Consider the following 20,131-nt stretch of genomic DNA (forward strand, 5'->3'; position numbering starts at 1 on the left):
CCTCCTTTTGTCAAGCGGCACCCAGCATCCTCTCAATTATTAACAGCTGGCCACTGGCACCGATCCAACCTGCTTTAAGCAGTGGTTCGATCCCTCCTCCAAAAACCCAACACGATCCGTTCCTGATCCTATTATTTTATTTGTATCCGTTCATGTCATTAAAAGACACGACATCTAATTCCCCTGATCTGCCAACGACACACAGCTTTGTCTTCCCGCTGAAACCAAGTCCAAACCTTTTTTATTTTTTTAAAGATCTGGGCTTTTCTGCCTTTGTCCAAGTGAAGATGGACAGGAAAGAGAGTCGGGGAGGGGGGGGGGGGGACGCGCATCAAAGGTCGTCATGAACGGGACTCGAACCACAGCCTATAATGTGGCATGCGCCTGGACCACTAGGCCAGCGGTCTCCCCCGACCAGTCCAAACCGGTGAGCCTCATGAACTGCCCTGAGGACATGCGTACGGTGAAGGGTTGGATGGCACAAATTGTCCTACAGTTGAATGAGCACGCACACGTTTAACATTAACCTACTGCCCCTCCTGACTCCATCACACAGATAAACGCTCTTGGCAACCTGTCCGACCCGTTTCTTCTTCTTTCTTCTTTTTCACGGCTTTGTACCATCGCCCAAAATCAAGCCTCTCTTCCTCTCTTGTCCAAGACCTTGAGGAAGTCATCCAAGCCCCTCATAATATCGTCCCGTTTTGGAGTACTGCAATTCCAAGTTTCCAAATTTCCAAGTACCCTGACGGGTACTTGGAAGAGATCATTATTACCCCTATCCGACCTGTCCTCTCCCCGCTGGCTGCCAGTATGGTTTTACAATATGTTCTTTAGATGATTCTCCTGATGGTTCATCTGTTGGTATACCCTCTCATATCGCCAACCTTTTAACCTCCTATCTCCAGGTCCCTCAGATCCCCACCGCAGTATCTCTGAGAACCCCCTAGGGCTCCTGGACCCCCCTGTTGAAGACCCCTGCCCTAAACTGTGGAACAGCGTTCCCCTTACTTTCAGTGCTACCTTTGAGCTGTATGCCTCGTTGTCCATGGCTATAGTTTGTGTCTTTGTGATGTAGCTTATCTCCTGGTCCGTACAGTGAGTTGATGTGTCTTTGTGATGGACAGGTAGCTATCTCCTGGTCCGTACGGTGAGTCGATGTGTGGCGGGACATCCTGCTATTCTTGAACGCTTTGGATCAATCTTGAATGTGTGATCAACAACTACTGATTTAGGCATTTTGTAGAATCGGCCTCGAGTCCTGACACATTCAGGACGGGAAGTGTTTTAAGCATTATGTTATACGTTAGCTGTTGAAAAGTCGCAGATCTACAAGCTCGTATAGCGCGGCAATCTGCTATTTTTGACAAATCATGAAAAATTGGCGCAAATCTTTTAATATATATTCTTTCAGAGCAAACGTTTTTAACTAAAATCTTTGCTTCTTGGGGGTCCCCTGGAACAACACATTTTCAGATGGGGGTTGGCGGCCAATTACATTTTTTGGGGTCCATGACATGGAATTTTTTTTTCAACGTCGGGCCTAAATGGGTTAATGCGTGAAAGCAGCAGAGGCACACACAGGAGCACTTCAGACATCACCTTACATAGCCAGTACAACACACACACACACACACACACACACACACAGTGGAGTCGTTATACAGGGCGTCACAGGACCTCACCCCTGATGAAGGACGGGGTGCAGAAAGCAGAGCCCACATCCAATCCAACAGGCGCGTATTAGTAGTTATTTCCGGTTTATATTTGGATTATTTTCAAGCTGCCAGGGTGCAACGGTGCAAAGTATGTGTGGCGCGCGCCGCGCACGCATTCCCCACTTTATTCCCACGTGCATAATGTGTACTCCGGAGTCCCATAAATCCATATCCAAGTTAACGGTAGGAATCCAGGGGGGGATTTAGGGGAGTTGGATTTGGTATTTAAACATGCCACTCTGATCAGGTTGTTTTTCCTCAAAGACCTGCCAATGGTACATAGTCAGACTAACCTGGTTTTAGGCAACAGACACAGACATACCTTTTTAAGTGGTCAACTTGACCAGACTTTCACATTACTGCGTGGGTGCGTGCGTGCGTGCGTGCGTGCAGCGCTGACGGGGGAATTTCCATTTATACTGTTTGATTTCCCATGTTATGTTGCTTGAAGAGATCCTGCCATGAGCACATCTGTCAAATAACACCCACGTATACGTGTAATAAAGACCACTCGAGACAGTTCTTTTGTCATTACTATTCCCATTTCTATTACCATTTCCACCACGGTGTTCCCTTACCAAAATGTTTGGTAAGTTGTGACCTTGTAGATCTACTGTTTTAATGTATAACATATTAACTATTTGTCTGAGCTCAAGGGGTTCTTTTTTTGTGTTCCATTGTAATATATTCTTGCTGCCAGATTAATCAATTCAATTCAATTAGCCTTTATTTTCTCTGAGGAGAACTTTGTCTTGGGCACCAAGAGACAGCGTTATGCATTACATACCCGTACATACATACACACATATACATACTTTTTTTAACCAAATACATACATACAGTACGTACATACATACACACAGTTCATAGTACAAAAAAGTATTATCCTACCCACAGTTCTACCAATACCATTATATACATGTAGCACTGGCTTGTTATTGTGGTAGTTGTCCATATCCACTCCAACTATGTTCTGTTTTTCTCCTCCTAATTCTACCCCAGGTTATGGACTCTGTGCTGCCAAGGCCCAGTACCCCATTGCTGAATTGGTGAAGATACTTACTGAAGCCGGCAAGAATGTCAGGTAACTAAACTACCATGACCATTGGTGGTCATTTAATATGGATAGACTTGATCAGAGATTAATAACAATTTACACCATTAATTAATAGCTTTGTCCCCAAACTCATGTGAGATCCATGGGAAAGGGCATATTAATGTAATACTGTAAGTGTTAGACAGGCCTAGTGAAATACACTCCTCTGGACTCCAAAAAGAAAGACTAATGTATAGGATATAAACGATTAATTAAAATGTGTAAATTATTATTGTTCCCCCATAGTTTCAAAAATGTTACTGTTCGTAGCAAGGTCCCCTCTTTCTTTCTGCGCCACATTCCTTAGCAGAAAACTACCGATCAACATTTGCACAACCTGACGCGCTGTGTTCTTCTGTTGTCTGCAAATGTCCGCCTGTTATGACATGCACAAACAATTAGACGTGTGGTGGTTATGGTAGATATTGACAGGAGAATGAATGAATGCATGAATGAATGAATGAATGAAAGGACAACATAAAATGGAGGAGGGGGGGGGGGGGGCAGAGCGGAAGCTTCAGTAATTGTCCTGCCTTGGTTGTTTGATCCTGCTTACTGCAGCTGCTGCTACTTAGAGCATTCGTAGTTGATTAGAGGCAAGTGGGTGGTCAGACGAAAAGAGAGGAACCCCCTTCACCCTCTCCTCTCTCTCTCTCTCTCTCTCTCTCTCTCTCTTTTCTCATTTCTTCTTCCCATCTTCCTTGCACACCATCATGCGTTCTCTCCTTTAGATTCTCTATCTTTATTTTCCTTCCTCTAAGTCGGTGGTTCAGAAAATGTGCTGTCCCCCCGCGACCCAAACAAGCTCACAACGCGTTGCGACGTGTCACATTGTGAGCTATTTGCACTACTTATTAAAAGTGTTTTTATTTTTGCGGAATCTAGTATTTCTCGTCAGTGTGTTGGTTGGTTGTTCACCCCAGGCAAGCCCCCTGGTGTTCACCGTGACATCACGTGACATCAGCCCACATATGGTGCCCAGGTCATTGTGACATCACGTGACATCATCAGGGATGGATATATGATGTCAATAGTAAATGCGACTTTGCTGTCGCAGTTAAGCCCATATATGGAGATCCCAGCAACTCTACATCTGACCTCAAACCCTTAGATCTCCATATATGGATATATGTCAGAAGAACCTGTTCTGCCCCAAAGTTACACTAGAGTTCTCAACAGGCCCGAAACTTTAGGCCCGACCCTCATCAAACCCTGTACACTCAAGAGAATGTCCCCGCTACCACCCTTAGATCTCCATATACTGTATGGAGCTGACCTGTTTGACCTGACCTGACTTTCCATATGTTGATCTGACCTCATCAAACCCTGTACACTCAAGACCTGTTCCTTATATGGCCAGTACAGAATTCATTCCATGTTGATCTGCTCCCCCATGCCAAAGCGCCAGCGCTCACCCAGCAGGATGGGTGCACGCGACCTCGCCCCTCAGGCGTCTTACTGGTATGTTCATGGAATATGTTAGATTTTCTTATGAAGATCTTTTGGGAAAAAAATTGTTTTTCTGGCTTTTGGGATTTTTTGAGTGGTGCAACCACTCCTACAACCAGCAATGTCCGTAGGAAACAAAAAAGATGAAGAAAAAGCGATAATTGCTCATGACATGAGAAATGTGTCCGCAAACCACAAATGGGTACCGCAAATGGCCTACCACAAGGCGTCTGCTCTCGTCCCTTCCTCCTCAGTGGAATAATAATGGTGATCTGTATCGATACTATCGTCTGTTCTCGTCCCTTCCGCGTGCTCCGAAAACCTACAGGGGTTCCATTTGATTTAATTTATACACTCTCAGAGTTTACAGACCTGTTGCAGTCACTCAGGGCTGTCTCTTTATGTCTTTCTGGTAATATTTGTACGTCTGTGGAAAAAGGTCCTTTAGCTGGCTGCTAGATTAGGTGTGTGTTCTTCTATTACTATTCTTTGAAGACCAAACAAGTATAGTTTATCATAGCTTTATTGTTGGGTTACCGTAGCTTGAAAGGAAAGGTGGGGGATGACGCGCAGCAAAGGTCGTCGGGCTCGGGACGTGAACCCGCAACACGCTGTCAGGCTGGATTCCCGGCCTAGATGCCTGGACCGCTCAGCCGCGGCCCAGGCCAAGTATAGTACAGTTTGAGAAAGAGACATTGTGAGGTCAAATATGATGGTGGTGTGATGGTAAAAAAAATATATATATATATATATATTATTTAGAGATGCATGTATATTTAGAAAAAGATTCAGGACAGGTTAGTATTAGATTAGACAATCCCGAGGTTATTTTCTTTTATTTTGTTTTTATTTTCAGCTGTTGCAATAGCAATGCTGTCCTAAAAGTTTGATGCGCTCACAAGTATAGTATTACTAACCTGAGTGCGCGTGTGTGTGCGCGTGTGTGCGCGTGTGTGTGTGATGATCAAGGCTGCAGTACATCATAGGCAGGGCTGAGTCACCTCGGGCAATGTTAGCCGAGTACCACCGCTCTGATCTTTGCCGTCGCTCTGTGATCGTAAACCTGGTCTAGTGTGCATCCTCCAATCTCTTCACCCCCTTCTCTTCTTCTCTCCTTCAACATATCGGTGTTGTTTTTGGCAGCAAATTTCTATTTTAGTTGTAGTCAGTCTCTTGAATAGGTTTCACTTAGTTTTAGTCACATTTTAGTCACCCGGAATGTTAGTCTAGTTTCAGTCGACTAAAATGTATTTTGACAGGCCTTGATGCCATCGATCTACAAGCTCACAACGTGTCGCGACGCGTTGTGAGCTTGTAGATCGGCTATTTTCAGCATGCAACCAATTGTATAATGACTTATACTGGATCTCTTGTCACTAGTCCCTTCCTAACATTTTAGTCTAGTTTTTATTTGACGAAATTGTCAATATATTTAGTATTAGTTTTTGTCATCATAACTTAGTTTCCTTTTAGTTTTCGTCAGTGAAAAAGGTAGTCGACGAACATTTTTCGCCTTAGTTTTAGTCGACGAAATCAACACTGCAACATATCTCCTTGGATTTATTTTATTTAATTTTTTGGCACCCGCCGCCATCGTTGACATTGTCACGTCTCTTTTGTCATCGCCCTCTCTCCCGTCGCCTTTCATTCAGCTCTTCTTCATCGCACGCATGCACGTACGCACACTCACACGCACACACCCTTCCCCTTCCTCCTTCTCATCCTCTTGTCATTTCCCGTCTTTTCAAGCTGTTTTTATGAGCCCTGTCCCCAGGTCATTAAAGTCCCTCATCCTTTCTGCTCCAGAAGCACTTGCTGACGGCAAGGCTATGAATGGCCTTCCAATTTACTGCCACATTAATGGGGTTTTTTGGGGCCACGGACCGGTCCCCCATGAGAAAATGTTTCATGCCAGCTAGGAACCCCATATGAGGTTCACGTTGTAACATTCGTTTTGATATATATTTTTTGAAAATCACAATGCGCACCATGGTAGGTCTTAGTTTCCGTCAGTGAAAAGAGGTAGTCGGCCGACATTTTTCGTCCTATAGTTTTAGTGGAAATCCACAGTGTTTTCAGCTGGTATGTGTTTTGTGTTGCAGGTTTGGAATCCACCCAGTGGCCGGCCGTATGCCTGGCCAGCTCAACGTCCTGCTGGCGGAGGCCGGTGTTCCCTACGACATCGTCCTGGAGATGGACGAGATCAACGACGACTTCAAGGGTAATGCCTGTCCCTTCTCTGTCCTCTGGACCAGGGGTTCTCTGTCCTCAGGGGTTCTCTGTCCTCTGGACCAGGGGTTCTCTGTCCTCTGGACCAGGGGTTCTCTGTCCTCTGGACCAGGGGTTCTCTGTCCTCAGGGGTTCTCTGTCCTCTGGACCAGGGGTTCTCTGTCCTCTGGACCAGGGGTTCTCTGTCCTCTGGACCAGGGTTCCTGGTCCTTCTCTGTCCTCTGGACCAGGGGTTCTCTGTCCTCTGGACCAGGGGTTCTCTGTCCTCTGGACCAGGGTTCCTGGTCCTTCTCTGTCCTCTGGACCAGGGGTTCTCTGTCCTCTGGACCAGGGGTTCTCTGTCCTCTGGACCAGGGGTTCTCTGTCCTCTGGACCAGGGGTTCTCTGTCCTCTGGACCAGGGGTTCCTGGTCCTTCTCTGTCCTCTGGACCAGGGGTTCTCTGTCCTCTGGACCAGGGGTTCTCTGTCCTCTGGACCAGGGGTTCTCTGTCCTCTGGACCAGAGGTTCCTGGTCCTTCTCTGTCCTCTGGACCAGGGGTTCTCTGTCCTCTGGACCAGGGGTTCTCTGTCCTCTGGACCAGGGGTTCTCTGTCCTCTGGACCAGGGTTCCTGGTCCTTCTCTGTCCTCTGGACCAGGGGTTCTCTGTCCTCTGGACCAGGGGTTCTCTGTCCTCTGGACCAGGGGTTCCTGGTCCTTCTCTGTCCTCTGGACCAGGGGTTCTCTGTCCTCTGGACCAGGGGTTCTCTGTCCTCTGGACCAGGGGTTCTCTGTCCTCTGGACCAGAGGTTCCTGGTCCTTCTCTGTCCTCTGGACCAGGGGTTCTCTGTCCTCTGGACCAGGGGTTCTCTGTCCTCTGGACCAGGGGTTCTCTGTCCTCTGGACCAGGGGTTCTCTGTCCTCTGGACCAGGGGTTCTCTGTCCTCTGGACCAGGGGTCCTCTGGACCAGGGGTTCTCTGTCCTCTGGACCAGAGGTTCCTGGTCCTTCTCTGTCCTCTGGACCAGGGGTTCTCTGTCCTCTGGACCAGGGGTTCTCTGTCCTCTGGACCAGGGGTTCTCTGTCCTCTGGACCAGAGGTTCCTGGTCCTTCTCTGTCCTCTGGACCAGGGGTTCTCTGTCCTCTGGACCAGGGGTTCTCTGTCCTCTGGACCAGGGGTTCTCTGTCCTCTGGACCAGGGGTTCTCTGTCCTCTGGACCAGGGGTCCTCTGGACCAGGGGTTCTCTGTCCTCTGGACCAGGGGTCCTCTGGACCAGGGGTTCTCTGTCCTCTGGACCAGGGGTTCTCTGTCCTCTGGACCAGGGGTCCTCTGGACCAGGGGTTCTCTGTCCTCTGGACCAGAGGTTCCTGGTCCTTCTCTGTCCTCTGGACCAGGGGTTCTCTGTCCTCTGGACCAGGGGTTCTCTGTCCTCTGGACCAGGGGTTCCTGGTCCTTCTCTGTCCTCTGGACCAGGGGTTCTCTGTCCTCTGGACCAGGGGTTCTCTGTCCTCTGGACCAGGGGTTCTCTGTCCTCTGGACCAGGGGTTCTCTGTCCTCTGGACCAGAGGTTCCTGGTCCTTCTCTGTCCTCTGGACCAGGGGTTCTCTGTCCTCTGGACCAGGGGTTCTCTGTCCTCTGGACCAGGGGTTCTCTGTCCTCTGGACCAGAGGTTCCTGGTCCTTCTCTGTCCTCTGGACCAGGGGTTCTCTGTCCTCTGGACCAGGGGTTCTCTGTCCTCTGGACCAGGGGTTCCTGGTCCTTCTCTGTCCTCTGGACCAGGGGTTCTCTGTCCTCTGGACCAGGGGTTCTCTGTCCTCTGGACCAGGGGTTCTCTGTCCTCTGGACCAGGGGTTCTCTGTCCTCTGGACCAGAGGTTCCTGGTCCTTCTCTGTCCTCTGGACCAGGGGTTCTCTGTCCTCTGGACCAGGGGTTCTCTGTCCTCTGGACCAGGGGTTCTCTGTCCTCTGGACCAGAGGTTCCTGGTCCTTCTCTGTCCTCTGGACCAGGGGTTCTCTGTCCTCTGGACCAGGGGTTCTCTGTCCTCTGGACCAGGGGTTCTCTGTCCTCTGGACCAGGGGTCCTCTGGACCAGGGGTTCTCTGTCCTCTGGACCAGGGGTCCTCTGGACCAGGGGTTCTCTGTCCTCTGGACCAGGGGTTCTCTGTCCTCTGGACCAGGGGTCCTCTGGACCAGGGGTTCTCTGTCCTCTGGACCAGAGGTTCCTGGTCCTTCTCTGTCCTCTGGACCAGGGGTTCTCTGTCCTCTGGACCAGGGGTTCTCTGTCCTCTGGACCAGGGGTTCTCTGTCCTCTGGACCAGGGGTTCCTGGTCCTGGTTCCCCTTCTCTGTCCTCTGGACCAGGGGTTCCTGCGGACCCCCATTTAACCCATTTTGACCTGAGATCAGAAACCGAAGAAAGTTCCATAATATTAAATAGGCCTTAAGTGTTAAATTATATTTGTGTAAGTTTGGTTCTCGTCCGCCTTGGTTCGGGAAACGCTGATCTACTGTAGATGGATGTTCTAATAACCACATAAACCCTTCATTGACCGGAGATCCCCCAGGCTTCTATACGTGATCCCCCCCACACACTTTTATCTACATCAAAAGTCTTTGCTGGGAATATCCCAGGTCACAACACGTCAGCTTGTAGGACTGATATTTTTGCCAATTGTTTGGCCTAGAGCCAACAGGTCCAAGAGAACTGGTATATTGCTTTTTATATAAAAATCACACCCGTGTGAACTGAGTGGTGCAATTCCCCCCCCCCCACCCCCACCCCTCTCTCTCTCTCTCTCTCTCTCTCTCTCTCTCTCTCTCTCTCTCTCTCTCTCTCATTAGCAGGCAGCAGGCACAGCACTATGCCTCTCTCTGTTTCTGGCGCCCCCTACTGGTACTAATAAGTCACATACTCGTGCTCATGACCACTGATACATAGATACATACATAGATACGCACGGACATTGCTGGTACCACTCAAAAAGAAAAAAAAAGAACTGGTATATTGTTTTTTATATAAAAAGAACAAAAAAAGAACTGGTATATTGCTTGTATAACTGGCAATGGCATGGCTATATTTCACTTTGACGCCATCTCAAATTGTTCCAAAGGTCTGCAGAACATCTGCTTGATCAGAGTCAATTCAAGCTTTTTATTGGTATCTGTTGCATTGCACAACCCACACAGCGCTGTCCGTGGGAGACCATTAGCCCATATTGGGCGGGTGTTAGCATTATGCTATGCTTTAGATATTGAAAAATAGCAGATCTACAAGCTCATAGCGTGCCACCGAGAACGACATAGAAACGACATAGAAACATAGCTTTTTGTCAGGATGTAGAAGACATTTTTAGAATCTGATCTCAGGTCAAAATGGGTTAGAATAATAGGAGGGAGAGGATAAAGTCCCTCAGCTGGCTGCTGGTCTCTGAGCCGCCGGAACCACCACCACGGCTCCTGAAACACTAGGCCTGACCACTGGTTCACCACCTGTGGCTCGTTGGGATCAGTGTTGTTTTTGGCAGCACGTTTTAGTTTTTAGTCATAGTATCTTGAATAGTTTTCGTTTAGTCACCCGGAATGTTTTAGTGTGTGGCGGGCCTTGATGCCGTCGTAATGTTTTTACACCTGCTGAAACAAATAGCGTTGTGTGCTTGTATATCGGCTATTTTCAGCATGCAACCGATTGTAAAATGACTTATACTGGATCTCTTGTCCACTAGTCCCTTCCTAACATTTTAGTCTAGTTTTTTATTTGTTGACAATTGTCAATGTATTTAGTCTTAGTTTTAGTCATAGCTTAGTTTTCATTTAGTTTCCATTTAGTTTTCGTCAGTGGAAAAAGGTAGTCGACGAACGTTTTTCGTCTTGGGCCCCCAAATAACTGGCAAAACATGAAAACACAAAGGTTTTCAAAGTGCACTACATTAGTTCCATTGATGCAAGCCGGAACACGATCCATTTGATTGATCTCGTCTACCATTTGTTACATCTGCGTATGTGCATTTGGGGGAAAAAACACATCTCTGCTGACGCAAAATGTTAAAAGAAAATCACACCCGTGTGAAATGATGAGCGCTCTTGTCATCGTACAACAATTTATGTAGGCGGACATTTGACATTGCTACTTAAGGTACATAAGGTGGTCCCTTATTGGCCAAGCGCTCCCACCACCATGTGATTGGTTAGCCGATTTGCTCGTTTACATATGCCGTAAGTTTTCCTTTCAATGTCAATGGTTTAATTTACATCATAGTTAGTAGAATTCTTTTTTTTTTTAAGATTTATTTATTGATAATGCAGACATCATCATTTACAACAATGAATTACATAGTTAGCAGAATTCTGACGTAATTTCTCCGGTCATTGTCAATGGCAAATCTTGATATGTGTGGGGACAGAAGCTGTTTATAGAAGGCCAAGGGGCTAGCGACTAGCGCCCCTTATAAATCACACTTGTGTGAAGTGAGGGGCGCCTGGTAATTACATTAAGGTGTAAGGTGCTCTAAACAAACATTAAAAGTCCATAGACTTTGCTGCCCTATGACGTAATTCCGAAAGCCAGACGTCGAGGAGGGGCTATAGCGCCCCTCCAAAAGAAGACCTCATTCTAAGAAAGGAATCTTTTCCAATTGGGGACCGGTGGGACATTTTAGTGACGAGGTACTTATTGTGCGCCCGTTTTGTTAACGATATTATCCACAGCTTTGTCTTTTATGTTCCTCCAACCAGATACTGACCTGGTTCTGGTGATCGGTGCCAATGACACGGTCAACTCAGCCTCTCAGGAGGATCCCAACTCCATCATTGCTGGAATGCCTGTCCTCGAGGTGTGGAAGTCCAAGCAGGTAAAAGACATATTTATGTAAAATCACCTGGCCATGTAATATTGTAATATTAGGACTGCAACCCCTCCATATCCATATGCATTATCCTTTTTTATTTTTTAAATTTATAAAATGTCACTGTAATATTTTTTCTCTTCATATTATCGTCAAATGAGCACCAAAAAAACAAGTATTGTTTACCTAAATCGACTAAATCCATTAGTCTGAGCTCGCACAACGCATCACATAAGTGACGAAAATCATCATCAAATCACCAAATCATCATCGAAATCATTTTATAAAGAAATATATACACATTGTGAGTTCAACCGATTCCTTTGATTAACTGTTGCACGATACTGTTAGAACTCCTGAAGTTAAATAGTATGCGCCCCATATAGAGGGGGGGGGGCTCTATAGGGCCACACATACTGTACACACCCTTGGACCACACATACGCAACACCTGAAAACACGCGCGCGTGCATACATACACACACGCAGGCGCGCACACACACACACACACACACACACAACAGGGACGTACACAGCGTGTATACATACACCCAAAGACACGGATTCCTCCGGTCCCAGGTGCAGTCCCATGCTGCTCCCATTAGTGGTGACTCTGTCACTGTGGAATGATGACATTTTGGAGCGTCCCACTGGCAACCCTCCGAGGTCTGGGATTCATACAGCGCTCCAAACACACATCATCCCCCCCTGGGGAAATCACTGGGATCTGACTACCTAACTACACACACACAGGCGTGCACGCGCACACACACACACACACACACACACACACACAGAGTCAAGTCAGACAGACAGACAGACAGACAGACACGCATGCACACACACATGCACACACGCGGCCACACACAAATACACACACACATACACACACCCACACACACACACACACACACACACCTGTCGCCACCATGGGAAATGTTTTCATCCCAGACTGTCGGTGTGAAGGTTGTAATGGTCGTTTTGACTCGTGCATGCACGCGCACACACTGGGAGTTTGTCTTTATAACTGTATACCTCACGGTTTGCCCCATTGTTAATGCATTCGACAGTTAGTGGTCCCACATTTCCAGCATAAAAATGTCACATCATCTGGTCTCAGTTTTTGTACAAAACACTGACATACAGTTACAGTATAATGAGTCGAGTCACATTTATTTATAAAACGTAAAAACAAAAAAACCTATTGTTGACCAAAGTGCTGCATAAACCAGGAGGTTAATGAATCGCATGTACAAAATGACGCACAGCTCAGAAGCACAAATTAAACCCTGAGCAACAAAAACGGTAAGGACACACGTAAACAATTTATTGATTTGTCAGTAAAGACAATAAAAAGAAACGGCCCTAAATATCAGCCTGGAGGCTCAGTTTGGAAGATTCAACGGAGCGGAGGGGGGGGGGGGCAGATCTGATGGTATTAAAGGGGAATTCTGTTCCACAGTCTTAGGGGGCTGTCCTGTCACAGCGAAGCCACCCCTGAGCAATGTGAACATAAAAGTCTAGATCTCGGGAGGGACAACTAGTAGCCCCGAGCCAGAGCTGACCCCAGGGACCCCCGGGCCGGAGGTAGTATCTAGGAGGAGAGGTGAAAAGGTCCGTTTCAACGGTCCGGAGGATCTTAAAATTTGACTCTACGACGTACCGGCAACCAAGAGGGGAGAGAGAGGACAGGAGGGCCCGGGGCTCTTGACGGGTACTAGGAAAAGGGACCGTAATTCCTCTTCCTAGTAACCGACAGACAGACGGACGGACAGGGAGGTCTGACTGATTCCCAGGGAGTCTCAGAGATTTCAGACGAGCTGAGGCAACGAGGGCAAGACCATGTTTTTATCTGTGTGTGTGTGTGTGATGGAGTCTTTGTGCCGTCCATCACTTGATGTCCTCGAGGCGGTTCACGGGGCTGACAGGTTTGGACGGGTTATTTGGTCCCAGGGATTGATTATAAACGGTGTGTTCCTCGGCATGACAGTGGAACGACATTTCACATGTTTGAATGTTGTGCCATCCAACACTTCATGTCCTCAATGCAGTTCACGGGGCTGACAGGTTTGGACGGCTGGTCGTTTGGGTCTGGTCTCCGGGGGGAGATGGATGTGTGTGTCCTCGGCACAACAATGGAATTAATGTCGTGTATTTGAATGATTTGGCCGAGGGGAGCCTTATTTAGACGTATTAACGTCTATTAACTAGACATATTAATGTCTAAATAACCATTTCCAGACGGCAGGGCTTGCAGCTGATGGTGTGAACGCGCTGGGAAGTTAACTAAAGTTTTCTGAACCAAAATTACTCCAACCCCGACCACTGCCAAAAAGGGAAACTAAGGACATTTCTTCTGTAGCTGTAGGCTTTCAACATATGTGTGTGAGATTTCAATTTGTTTTCTCTCCAAGAGTTTCAAGATGTATTTGTCACGCTCATATGAGTGTGTGTGTGTGTGTGTGTGTGTGTGTGTGTGTGTGTGTGTGTGTGTGTGTGTGTGTGTGTGTGTGTGTGTGTGTGTGTGTGTGTGTGTGTGTGTGCGCGCGCGCACATTCACACGTTTTTGCGTGTGAAATGTTGGCATGGCACGCTCTGTGTGTAATATAACGAAAACAAAGCGAGCCATAATACAAAGAAGAAGGTAAAAGATAGCACGAGTAAAACCTTGGCAGCATTGAGTAACAACGTGACGACGTGTAAAGTTTATCAGATCTGCAAAGTGTATGTCAGAAAATTCTTAATCGACAATAAAATAAATGCAGTATAACGCCGTATACCAGTGGTTTAAGGTTTTAGCCCGTAACCCTGGCTCCACCAGGCACCATGCTGGTTTAGCGTAGCCAAGAAGCTACAGCTATGCTAGCGTAGCGTCTGAAGCCTGGCTGGCTTGGCCAGCCTCATGGCATGGATTCACTGAAGCTTCCTGAATCCACACTATGAGTATAACGTAGGCTGGCCAAGCCTACGTTACGTATAGCCTACACTAGCAAACTTTACTTTCACATGAAAACAGCTGGTTATGGAGTCTGGAAGAATCGTGGTTCCCGCTAGGCATCTCTCTCTCCCAGCAGCTCGAGTCGGTACACGGACCACCCAGCTGCCTCTCACACAGATGGCTAGTGGAAAGCATGGAGACGTGGCTACTCCATGTCCCACACAGATGGCTAGTGGGAAGACAGACAGCTGTCACCTGGCTTCTGTCTTCACCATAGGGTCTTCAGACTCTTCTCTTGACTACTCTTTATCATTATTTTCTTGTGATTCGAGCTGGTGGCTGCATTTGTTGTGTCCGCCATGTTGTGAACAAGACATGCACGTGCACACGCTCTACAGTGGGGGAACGCGCAACAAGCCAACCAAGGCCTGCCCCCGCTCGATCATGATTGGAGGATGATTGGAGGATTTTTTGGACCCCAGGGCCTCACTGGTGATGGGGAGGAACTCCTTATATGGTCCCCTATAGTAAGGGGTATTAAGCACTTTTTATTATTATTATTAATGAATTAAGTGAAATCACTGAATATTCCTTTAACGCCGGATTCCCACTGGCAGATATTTCTACAGCTGTGTTTTTCTTATCCTCCAATCATTCGATTAATCGCTTCACCCCAAATGCATATGGAACGCAGTAAACGAGTAAACGCACTTTGTTGTAAGGCTGTCTCTGCCTGTCCTGAATTAGACCTGTTCCACTTCTGGTGATGCTGATTGCCTAATAAGATTGTACCTTAAATTTCACCCTTGTCCCAAATGGAACCATGTGCCCCATCATGCATTATGGATGAGAAAGTGGAGAGGTTGAGAGAGCACATGACGGGAGAGAGAGAGGAGAGTGGAGCGAAGGAGGCCCTAGAGAGTAGATTTGCCATACTGATATTCGGAAGCCTGGGCCATGTGCATAAACTGACCACGAGTGGTCTAAGAATAGCTGGAATGACTGACTAAGAGCAAAGCCAAACAACTTTCCAATTCCAAATACTGTTCTGTTTCGGCTGTTATAGGCAGTTTGTCTGTGTGGAGGAGGAGGTGCCATGTGTATCCTTAAGTGAACAACCCTGTTACAACTCTGTGTCAACCCTGTTACATTTGTTCCCTTGTAAAAATAAAAATGTATTGTGCGCGCGTGTGCGTGTGTCTCCCTCCAGGTGGTGGTGATGAAGCGCTCCCTGGGCGTGGGCTACGCGGCCGTGGACAACCCCATCTTCTACAAGCCCAACACGGCCATGTTGCTGGGCGACGCCAAGAAGACGTGCGACGCGCTGCAGGCCAAGGTCCGAGAGTCCCAGGAGGGGAACTAAACATGACATGAATGGATGCTGTAAGCCCAGGAGCGCCCCACTCCAAGAGCCACGACGGGGGAAGGTTAGAGGACAAAGGTGGTGGTTCCGTTTTCACAAAACACAACAAAAAAAACTATCTCGTCGTTAAAAAGCGTCTTCGACTAATTGTATCCGAGGCATAAGGAAGAAACAAAAAATGCCAAGAATGCTGTTGGGGGGGGGGGGACCCATATGTCCATGATCTATAAACGAAAGAAATTACGTGACAAAAACATCACATCACAAGATATGATGTTTTGTCATAGATGAGTTTTTATGTTGATTATACCAGCGCCACTGCAGCAGTGTTCTTTTTATGAGACATGCTTGCCATTTCTTTAGTTTATACATCATTCAGAGGGAGAGTGTGTTCTATGCTCTTAGCAAGATGGCATTGAGTGTCAACTTCATTTCAGTCGTGTATAGTTATTTTAATCAATCGAAAATCTATAGGTGTGTGAAGAAAATAGATCTGAAATTCTGATGTAAATCAATAAATCGTTAGTGAATAGAAGATGGCAAAATATTACCGTAGCTGATTGGAATTGAAGGAGCAAATTTAAGCACAAACAAGAAGTTGACTTTTATTTATTTAAATACTAATCAATAGGGCTAATTCATACTTTGTCATGCAACCATGTCGCTTGGTGAGAATACTGAAGACTGAATACTAAGACTGGCTCCAATAACGCCGTGGATCTCATCAGTCGTCTTTTGATGTCGGTTAATCTATGACATTATAGCAAGGAAATATTTAAGAAAAGATAAAACTGTGGAAAAATTACAGGATTTTTTTCCCCTCCATGGCCCACAGGCAGCGTTCACAAGACATTTGGCATCGATTGGCGCAGTGGTTTGTGATATTAGCCACAGACAGACAGACAGACGGACATTTTGTCAGTTGAAAAGTGCTATCAAAGGGAAGCTTGCAAGCCGATGATGTGATTCATTGATCATTTTTGCAACGTCAAACGTCAACACGTCGGGAGAAACATTTCCCTTTTTAAGTTATTTTTGCTGAGCGACATGGCCATACACAGATAACTTAGCCTTTTAGAGTGAATGTGGAGAGAAGATCAAGGCCCATCAAGCGACTTGTTAGACTCGCTGCAGCCATTAATGTTTTGTCCACTGTGTAAAGATTGCTCCCCTGATGTCCTCTACCGTATGCTATTATTATTACAGTGTACATGTTGCCTCTTTCATGGATCTATATTTGCATAACGAAGGCTATTGTCACACCGTGACAATAACAAGGTACATTCTGTTTCAAGTAATATAAATCACTTTTGTATTCTGCCACTACTGCCGCTGATATTTCCAGTTTTATAATGAGAAAAAATTTCTATTTTGGCCTAATAATAATAATAATTATAATAATAATAATAATTCATAATCCTATTGGTTTGTGGTCAGGTATGACATTAGTTGTTGGTAAAGCCACAGTCACCAACAATTTCCAGTCATGCTTTTAGCATGAAACCCCACCCGCCCCCTAAGCCATTTTGTTTATTAATCTATTAGATATCACACATGGATCATAAATTGAAGCGAAGGCCATGTGCAATTCAATGCCAAAACCAGACATGCAACAACTCGTCACTGTCTGGTGGGAGACCTTGCATGTCCAAGAATGTTATTTACTGTACCAGGAAATGTTGGGGGGAAAAACCGTGTTCCAATAATGGATCCAATGTAGATGTAGATCTACAAGCTTGCATCGTAACATGTTACAACGCAAGTCATGTTGTGAGCTTGTAGGTTGCATATTTTTTGCTACTGTGCAATAATGTCATACGACAAAGCATGAACAGTACATTCGTTTATTTTTTTTAAAGGGAGGGAAAAACAAAGATGAAATATGGACACAAGGTTTCCTACATACAAGTGATGAAAGCGCTATACTGTATGCTATTGTGCCAGATTGGTTGATTGATTGATTAGGTTTTCAGTTTTTGACCTCCGGTGAATTCTGTGTGTGTGTGTGTGTGTGTGTGTGTGTGTGTGTGTGTGTGTGTGTGTGTGTGTGTGTGTGTGTGTGTGTGTGTGTGTGTGTGTGTGTGTGTGTGTGTGTGTGTGTGTGTGTGTGTGTGTGTGTGTGTGTGTGTGTGTGTGTGTGTGTGTGTGTGTGAAGAAATTAGCGGTAGCGTTGCAGATGTGATACAAAGCTTGAGGTATATGTGTGTGGCATCACGTTGCCCTCATCCGCTCTACCACGTTCTCATCACTTTACTACGAGGTTGTGAAGGTCCACTGCTGTGTACTGTAAACTGTACGTATATCTGACATTATGTATGATGATGATGATGACAGGACTCGTGGTGGTGTGCTCTCTATAAACAACACTTTTCATTGCTCTTAATTCCACGCCCACATAGGGGTGTCGTTTCGGAGTTCGCCTTTGTCTAATCTATTAGTTATGTTTCTCGCCGCGCACAGGCCCCCCCATACCACCACATTCGCCCCCAGAAATCTGTTCTAAATTGCCCCGTTGTGCGGGGCAATTTAGAATAGGTGTATTTGAATAATAGGTTCTAAGGCCCTTTATGGGTTGCACACTACATTCAGACTCTACTCTGTACAGGTCTGAGTAGGTTTAGAAGAGAGTTGATAGCAACTCTATAGCCATTATAGAGCATAGCAGTGGGCCTGGTTTTCTGGACCTGCTGAAAAATCGGATGGAAATAGGAAAATTAAGATATTTGTGAATAATAATAATCATGAAAGAATATATACTAGTCATGTCATACTGTATATACTGTAAATCTTCAACTCAAATTCAAAAATGTCATTCTTCTAACATTTCACAAATTTCACAAAATAGTGCAGCTACTTTTCTTTATTTCTTAAAAGAAAAAAAAAAATACATTTCACAATTTGGGCACCGTAAGATGCTAATTAAGATGTGGCATGTGTGGCAAGTCCACACGATATAACTATACCCTACCTCGGAGTAGTAGTGCATACAATATGAAATGACCAATAGAATCTGTTAGAACCCTCACCTGACCAATCAACATGCCACAAACTGACCACACCTGACCAATCAACACGCCACAAGCTGACCAGTCTCATTCCGTGAATTCTTGAACTCTTACTTCCAAGGTTAACCGATACCTGATTCCAATTCCATTTCCCAATGTGTTGCCATTCTGTTCTGTACCATCAGACCTCATTTTATTTTTGGCTGGCTGCCTTCGTTATCGAACGTTTTACTTTGTGTTTGTTTTGGTAGCTTAGAGGAGCACGCCGTTTTAAAAACCTCATGAAGGCATTATTGTTACTACGTGCCAACAGGCCACCTAGACCTTTTTCTTTGCCGTTTCCTGAATTTCCCTCTTTGGGGATCAATGAAGGATTATCTTTACAGAATCTTACAAAATGCCATATTTGTATGCTGTTGCCATTTTGCTGAGATAATTAAGAGAGATGGAGGTGGGGAAACAATCTTTGTTTGATAATTGCCCTGACTTTTTGTGCCCTTTGATTTTAATTCCCCACAAGGTATTTTTGTATAGAGACAGCCCTTTATTATGTGCTAGAGAGAGACAAATGCTTCTACAGTAGGGCTGTGCAGTTTGTGTGACGTTTCAATGCACCACGGTTCGTGTTTTAGGAAGATTAATGAAGTGTACTGTGAATGTTTATTTTTTTGTTCTCCAGTTTATCATGGATAAACATTGTCATCCCTTAAATAAACATGGATTTACACCTCTGAAACGCCTTGTACTGTCTTTGCATGGTAATTTACTCTCCAGCCTTGTGAAAATGACCAATGCAGATTGGCTTTCTTTCTTTAAACATGGGTATCTACTGTAGAAATACCATGTCTTTGCTGTCGGGCAGAAATATCCCAAATATATATATATATATATATTTAGAACATCACGATATACTGCCTGTCTGTCCTCATCAAAGTCGGTACGGGGACTTTACATATTGTTCGATACTTGAATGTGTCCTCATAGTTTCATACTTTTCTTTTCTTTTTTTTAAACAATTTTACACATGAGATATAATATGAATCAAATGATTATTATGACACCAAAACTACAATCGGGAGATTGTAGTTGGGAGAGAATTGCTGGCAACGGAAAACCGCGCGGGCCACCTCTGTTACCTCCGAGAGTTCCAGTGTTATAAAACAGGATTGCATGAGTTTGCCATGAGGGCTGTGATAATCCCCCCCACCCCCCCAAAAAAAGTTAATATCACTTCCTATGACAAACAGGACCTGATTGCTTTTCATCATTGGGGGGGACTGAATGGGAGGTACTTAGAGGGGGGGAGTGTTACAGTACCTATCTATCTAGATAGAGTAGATAGATAGTGGATAGATTTATCTTTGAGGGATTGCATGCGTGTAGCGATGAGGGTGGCTTCATCCTGTAACAAATGGCACTCGGATGGTCTCTTATCTCCAGCCAGCCTTGAAGAGATCTGACGAGAACTGTCACTCCACCAGGAGAGGTGAGATGTAAGAGATAGGACGGCCCGAAACA

General features: G+C 45.7%; 1 protein-coding gene across 3 annotated transcripts in view; it reads left to right on the forward strand.

Moving 5' to 3' along the window:
- nnt (nicotinamide nucleotide transhydrogenase) overlaps positions 1 to 20,131 on the forward strand; it is a 335,122-nt gene that overhangs the window by 45,745 nt on the left and 269,246 nt on the right. Inside the window, exons 19-23 of one of the 3 annotated variants that reach the window (XM_083794108.1) lie at positions 2,721 to 2,802; positions 6,366 to 6,484; positions 11,199 to 11,314; positions 15,456 to 17,623; positions 17,764 to 19,349. In XM_083794108.1, coding sequence (XP_083650234.1) covers positions 2,721 to 2,802; positions 6,366 to 6,484; positions 11,199 to 11,314; positions 15,456 to 15,608 — 470 coding nt within the window. In that variant the 3' untranslated portion in view covers positions 15,609 to 17,623; positions 17,764 to 19,349. Of the gene's footprint in view, positions 1 to 2,720; positions 2,803 to 6,365; positions 6,485 to 11,198; positions 11,315 to 15,455; positions 17,624 to 17,763; positions 19,350 to 20,131 lie in introns of those variants that run through there. The other 2 variants (XM_083794107.1, XM_083794109.1) reach the window with 2 other exon arrangements.

This window comes from Protomyctophum parallelum, assembly GCF_964188405.1.
Source record: "Protomyctophum parallelum genome assembly, chromosome: 21".
In the NCBI taxonomy this organism is placed as follows: domain Eukaryota; kingdom Metazoa; phylum Chordata; class Actinopteri; order Myctophiformes; family Myctophidae; genus Protomyctophum; species Protomyctophum parallelum.